The sequence below is a fragment of the Octopus bimaculoides genome, chromosome 3 (assembly GCF_046866305.1).
Source record: "Octopus bimaculoides isolate indiv1 chromosome 3, ASM4686630v1, whole genome shotgun sequence".
Classification (NCBI taxonomy): domain Eukaryota; kingdom Metazoa; phylum Mollusca; class Cephalopoda; order Octopoda; family Octopodidae; genus Octopus; species Octopus bimaculoides.
In genome coordinates this window covers 112,789,020-112,796,519 of record NC_142930.1, presented here as the reverse complement: position 1 = coordinate 112,796,519, position 7,500 = coordinate 112,789,020, and the positions used below count along the sequence as shown (strand labels likewise).

The window sequence follows — 7,500 nt, the reverse complement described above, 5'->3', positions numbered from 1 at the left end:
ACTATTTCAGTGCTTTATTTTGCAATCAGTTAAGCTTTACGTCCACAAGTTGTAACTTTTTAAACAAAATGTCTAAATAAATGAATAAAAGAAAGAGGAAAAGAAGAGGAAGAAAAAAAAAGTTTCTTTCATCCTTAGTGTGGATAATTCAGTAACTGAAATAGTGAATGATTCAGTAGAAAAGTAGCGAATTGATCAGAATAAATGATGACCAGTTTGCTGTTTCTATTCGCTGATCAAATTTTAAATCTTTCCATGTTTAACGAGCATAAATGATCATGTCTGGCAAGGTAAAATTGAGAGTTGCTTCTAGTGCCACATATCAACTTCAGCAATGTTTATTGGATCCAGCAACAACAATAACCAGTAAAGACGCCTTCTTCCAACAGATTCATTTATTTTGTTTATGATTTTTTTTTTTGTTTAGATCAGTGGTTAGCACTATTTGTTTCTTTCCCCCCCTCTTTCTCGCTGCCTCTGCTGTAGTAAGACCGAATCTAGTAACATTAAATTGCCTTGTTTTAGGCAGCATTCTAATCTAATGAAGATACAAACTTACAACTCATTGCTCACATGCGAAACACTTCAGCCAATTAACTATAGTTTCTCATATATATAACCAATATTCTAGATAAAAGAGATTTGATCTTAAAGGTCAGCTGGTGTGACATTGAAATAGAGTAAAAATTTTATACATTGTAGTTTAAAGGTATAATTTCAGAGTTCTTAAATGAGAATTCTGCTTCTATACGAAAATTAGGAAAGTTACGCAATTCACAACCAATTGCGATTTCTATTATTGTATCATCAGAAAAGTTGGTGAGCTGGCAGAATCATTAGCAGACTGGATAAAATGCTTAACAGCATTTCTTCCAGCTTGGCATTCTGGGTTCAAATCTTGCTGAGGTTCACTTTGTCTTTTTTTTTTATTTTGGGGCCTATAAAATAAATAAGTATAGTTGAGCAATGGGGTTTGATGTAATCAACAATCCTCTTCCTTTACAAAAATTGCTACTCTTGTACATACCAAAATTTGAAACCATAATCCCACCAAGGTCAGCTCTGCCTTTCTTCCCTTCGAGGGTCAATAAAATAAAGTACCAGTCAGGTATTGGGGGCAATGTAATCTAGTGATCCCTCCGCTTAAAAAAAGTTGCTGTTCTTGTGCCAAAATTTGAAATGATTATTGTATTATCAGAAAGATTTAAAATTTAAAGCTAATCCTTTCTGAATTTCGAAGATCAATTAGTCGGATGATCAGCATTAAATGGATGAGGAATAAGTCTTCCTTGAATCCTTAATGGTCAAGTTTAAAATTACACATGACAACCTACTGTGGAGTACACAGTTCATACTTCTGATGTATTGCTAAGGGACTTAACTCCTCTTCCTAAGGGACTTGACTCCTGACAACCACTTACATCACTTTACCCCTTGTGGTATTATGGTGTAACTGATGTGTCAAGACTAGCTTTTACCAGTCTCACCACAGCTATTACAATCGCCATCTCCATCACCAGCACATCTAACTGTTGTCTTAATTATTTAGCAATCAGATTACTCTGTCAAATGTTATGTTTATATCTATTAACATTGTTTTGAATTAATCATGCATTATAGGTGCAGGAGTGGCTGTGTGGTAAGTAGCTTGCTTACCAACCACATGGCTCCGGGTTCAGTCCCACTGCATGGCACTTTGGGCAAGTGTCTTCTACTATAGTCTCGGGCCGACCAAAGCCTTGTGAGTGGATTTGGTTGTCTGTGTTTGTCTCCATCCCCCAACATCGCTTGACAACCTATGGTGGTGTGTTTACGTCCCCGTAACTTAGCAGTTCAGCAAAAGAGACTTATAGAATAAGTACTCGGCTTACAAAGAATAAATCCTGGGGTCAATTTGCTTGACTAAAGGTGGTGCTCCAGCATGGCCACAGTCAAATGACTGAAACAAGTGAGTAAAAGAATATCTCAAAGCTTTGAGATGTTGGTGATTTGACTGATTGTTTATTTTTAGAACGACATTGTAGGGTTGGTGTGAGAGGCAAGATCTAGCTGGTTTGAACATAAGACAGGTAGAGTATTTGGGTTGGATATTTTTTAATCTTTTACCTGTTTCAGTCTTTATACTGTGGCCATGCAGGGGCACCACCTTGATAATTTTTTGTTGAATAAATTCACCCCAGTACTTATTCATTTATTTTTGTTTTTTTTTTTGGCATGCCTGGCATTTATTCTATTGGTATCTTTTGCTGAACTGCTAAGGTACAGGGACGTAAACACACCAACACCAGTTGTCAAGCAGTGGTGGAGGACAAACATACACACACACACACACACACACACACACACACACATAATCGGCTTCTTTCAGTTCCCATCTACCTATTTCATTCACAGACTTTAGTAGAAGTTACTTGCCCAAGGTGCCACGCAGTGGGACTGAACCTGGAATCATGTGGTTTGGGAAGCAAACTTTTTACCACACAGTCACACCTGTGCCTATGGTCAATTTAAATGCTAATGGTTTGGCTTTCTTGTAGGCACAGTCTACAAGAATTTTTGCATCTTAAAATCACAAAATACCATGTTTGATGGCTCTGCTTGCCATCTTGGGCAAATGCTGCTTTCTGTAACCTCTTATTTTGCCAAACCTTGTGAATGGAATTGGGTATTCTGATGGAAACTACATAGAAGCCTGTTGGGTGGATTGTACCCTATAATTGTCATAGTTTGTGTCTTGCTGATCCTTTCTGAGAATTCAGTTAAGGGTACGTGTGTCTGTGGAATACTCAACTACTTACATGTTGATTCAGGAGGAGGTTATTCAGTTGATTGAACGACTGAATTCTCATTGGAGTGACCAGAAATCCACCACCACCACCACCACCACCACCACCACCACCACCACCACCACCGCCACCTCATCAATGCTGCTACTATCATTACATAAACACCACCATCACCATCATCACCACCACCACCACCGCTACCACCACATCATCAATGCTGCTGCTACCATTACATAAACACCACCACCACCAGTTGAACACCACAACAATATCACCACCACCATCATCAACAGCACTGCCACACCACTGCCACCACCACCACCACCACCACCACCATCACCACCACCACACCACCACCACCACCACCACCACCACCACCACCACCACCACAACACCACCACCACTACTACCACCACCACATGGACATTTCTATTCAGTTTCTTCTCCTCTTAACTCTGCACGTATATTTCGATTACTTTAATTTCAATTTGAACTTCTACCAATCTAAATAACAATCACTAAATCAATAATCCAAGCCATTATCACAGCTACTTGTTTTTTTGTTTTGTTTTAATCTTTTCCCCACCCTTTTTATATTGTCTTATTCCCTAGCAGACCCATTTCTACCCAGCATTTATTCAGTGTTTAAGACTTTTGATAGATTCCAATCAAATATATATTGGCCTGTTAGATTCATCCATCCTTCATGCAAAAGGATAAAACAGTTGAAAAGAAGGAAAAATATTTTTACTTAGAGATTAATGTTTAACCATTTATCTGTTTTCTTTTTTTGTTTTTTGTTGTCTATCCAACTTTATTTATTTTTTTTTCAGAAAATATTTTTATAAGTTTTGTTGTTTTTCTCTTTGCAGTGAGAATTAAATGTCGTGATGCAGTGAAAAAAATTGCCGTTTATCACCAGAGACTAGCTGTGAGTTTGACCTTTTTAGATAACTGAGCCAATATTTTGTAAATGGAATGGCATAAGGCGCTATGTTTATTGAATTTAACGACGCCAGTTTTGTCAACGATGTGTGTTTCTATTGCTCGATAATTTAGCTTTGTGTTTTAGGGAAGTATGGTATTTTATCTGCATCCAGGAAATGCATCAATTTACCGGCATTACTGCACAAAGGAATGGTTTTCTTACAGAACTATTGGATGGAATTTAAATTCTTTTATCATGGCTTTAGCAAGGTTCTGAAAATGTAATTTCTTTCCTCTAATACAACGAGGTGATAATTTTAGTTTGCATCATCTCTCCGTCTCTTTCTCTCTCTCTCTGGAGTAATGTCATTATCGGTAGATGTCTTTATTAGGAACTGGAAACTCTTTGAAAGCACAAAAGTCAATCAACCTGAATGCAATGGAGGGAGCCATCAGAATCTCTCATGTGGCCTTCAAGGGAAATGATATCAGAAATAGCCTCCAGTCATTGCTTTGGCAAAGCCAATTTTATTATGATTGTTATTGTGAGGGTGGTGTGTCGCAGGGTGGGTAAGAACAAAAGGCAAACACCTTGTCATATTTAGTTTGTGTGCTTTTATGTTCTCAGTTCAAATCCAGCTGAAGTTGATTGGTGTCTTATATATATCAGCAACAAGTGGAACTTGGTAAAAAAAAAAGTACCAGTTATGTACGAAGGTCAATTCAAGTGACTCCTCCATCGCCACCACCCTCTCCAAATTTGTGGTCTTTGTGGTCATTGCACCATTCAAGTATGGTCGATGCCAGTACCGCCTGACTGGCCCCTGTGCCGATGGCATGTAAAAAGCACCCACTACACTCTCGGAGCGGTTGCCGTTAGGAAGGGCATTCAGCTGTAGAAACCTTGCCAGATTAGATTGGAGCCTGGTACAGCCTTCTAACTTGCCAGTCCTCAGCCAAACGCTCAAATGCTGCTTTTTACGTGCCACCAGCACAGCAGCCAGTCAGGTGTAACTGGCAACGACCCACACTCGAATGGTGCTTTTTACATGCCCCCAACACAGGACCGGTCAGGTGTAACTGGCAATGATCCACGCTCGAATGGTGCTTTCATCTGCTGCTGCTGATGTGCTTGTATTATTCAACACAAATCATCCATTAGAAATACTATCTCTTGACAAATACCACAATTAATTTGGATGTCCATGATGTATTTGCATTAAGTATGATACCCAGATTGTTGTTTTAACTATAGAAACTGTGCTGAATCAGACTGCAGTCTTGTGCAGCTCTCCAGCTTACCAGCTCTGGCCAAACTGTCCAACCCATGCCAGCATGGACAACAAACATTAAATGATGATGATGATGATGAGGATGAGTATGATGATGATGATGATGATGATGATGATCTGTCTTTTCTCAAATCCACTGCACAAAGCATTTCATTAACTATTTTGTACCCAAAGTAATTGCTACATTCTTTACCATTTCTATTTCATATTTATCACTCACAATTTATCAGTGTGAAATAATTACTGAACTGTATTTTGTGGTAGTTATTAGATTTTTGACTCTGATCTCTTTTGTCTGACCAGGTCCAACTTCCTGATAAAATTGTCATCTATGAATTGTACAGCAACGAACCTAATGATATGAGATATAAAGTAAAAGAGAAAATTAGAAAGAAAATTGATTGCAGTCTGATAGTGGTCACATCACAGAACATTATTCTTTGTCTTGTAAGTACTACAAATGTTTTTTTTATGCTGCATGATTTTCAATAACTTTTGGTTACTCATTTTTATAGAATTAAACGTATGTTTCTCATACTACTAGAAATTTTCTGCATCACCACTACCGCCATCATTCCTCAAAATCCATCAGACAGTTGGGATGAACTTCTGCTAGTTTTGTGTCTTTGATTCCTTTGAGTGCTTCCTTTGGTAAAGTTCTTACATATCTACTTCAACCCCTGCTCCTGAGCCTCTCCTCTATTTCTCTCCATCATTAGCTATAGTCACCTCACCTTGTCCACTCACACAACCCAAGCCCCTGTGTCACTTCACCTATTCTCATAACCCCCACTGTCCCTTGAGAATATGTCCCAATACATTCCAGCCACCATCTCTCTCACTCTCATTCCCTTTGTCTTACTCTCCAACTCACTTTTCTTTGTTTTCCAACTGAGGTATCCACATATCTACTCTACAGCATGACACCTATATCTGTCCCCTCTATACCTTAAATTTCACAACTGGACTAAAGCTGCACCTCATCAAATACTACTCCCCCTTCCCAGTTGAGGGGTTCTTGTCTTGTAAAATAGTGATTATGTTGGTGCTGGTGCCTTGTAAAAGGCACTGGTGATGGTGCCGCATAAAAAACACCTGTACTGGTGTCACATAAAGCATTGGTGATGGCACCACATGAAAAGCACGGTGCTGGTGCCATGTAAAAGCATTGGTGATGGCACCACGTAAAAAGCACTGGTGCTGGTACCATGTAAAATGCACCCGTGCTGGTGCCACACAAAAAAAAGCACATCCTGGTGTCACATAAAAACACTGGAGCTAGTGTCACATAAAAAGCACTGTTGCTGGTGCCACTGGTGATGGTTCCATGTAAAATGCCAAAGTCAGCTTTGCCTTTCATCTCTTTGGAGTCAATAAAATAAAGTACAAGTCAAGTAGTGGGGGGGGGGGGGTGATGTAATCACCTTGTCCCTTCCCCTCAATGCTGTTGCCCTTGACTCTTGCACCGGACTGTCTTCTCCTTCAGGTGGAAGGTTGTGATGTTGGTCACCTGAACAACATGGAAATCAGGTAACTGACCTTTATGAGTCCTGGGGCTAAAGAAAGACCAAAAACAGAAACAAAAAATACATGGCTTGAACAGAAAGCAAAAAATTTCCTCTTTAAATAAGCTGTCTCATTGGTCACCTGACTTCAGAATAGACAGGATACCTTGCTGTCAGAAATATTCTACAGGTAAATTATTACAAAGTAGACTCGTATATTATCAAGCATCTCTCTTACTGTTTCTTAGTAGGAAACATTTTAGTGCTTACATAACTTGGAATAAATTCTGAATTCTACCTGTCATTGTCATGATTACCAATAATTGAATATATTCTGATTTTGGGTGTTGATAAATCAGACTAGAAAATTGTCTATTTAGTGTGATGTGTAATATTTGATATATATTTATTTATATATATGTTGCTTTTTTGCTTTTCATTGAGAATACTGCTATTTTTTTGGGTGTTTGTGCTCATTTTGGTTGAGAAATGTGCTTCTCAGCCACATGGTGTCTGGTTCAGACCCAGCACATGGCACTTTGGGCAAGTGTTTTCTGCTATGACTCCCTCCAGGCCAGCCAAAGCCTTGTAAGTGGATTTGTGTAGATAGAAACTGAAAGAAGCCTGTCATGTGTGAGTGTGTGTGTGTGTATACAAACATATGTATATATTTATATATATATATATATATATATATATATATATATATATATATATATATATATATATAGACAATAAGCTTTTTTCTGTTTCTGTCTACCAAATCCACTCAAGGCTTTGGTTGGCTCAAGGCTATAGTAGAAGGCACTTGCCCAAGGTGCCATGCAGTAGGACTGAACTTGGAACTATATGGTTGGAAAGCATGCTTCTTACTACATAGACACTCCTGCACCTATATATATATATATATATATATATATATATACATATATATATATATAATCAAAAATCAAAATAAGCAACTAGGATATCCTTGTTGCTTATTTTGAT

The 7,500-nt window shown here is 38.4% G+C and overlaps 1 protein-coding gene across 1 annotated transcript in view; it reads left to right on the top strand.

The window, feature by feature from the left end:
- LOC106871393 (intraflagellar transport protein 122 homolog) overlaps positions 1 to 7,500 on the top strand; it is a 258,134-nt gene that overhangs the window by 89,504 nt on the left and 161,130 nt on the right. The window contains 2 exon segments of the mRNA XM_089349475.1: positions 3,659 to 3,717; positions 5,309 to 5,452. Of these exon segments, the coding sequence (XP_089205601.1) occupies positions 3,659 to 3,717; positions 5,309 to 5,452 (203 nt within the window).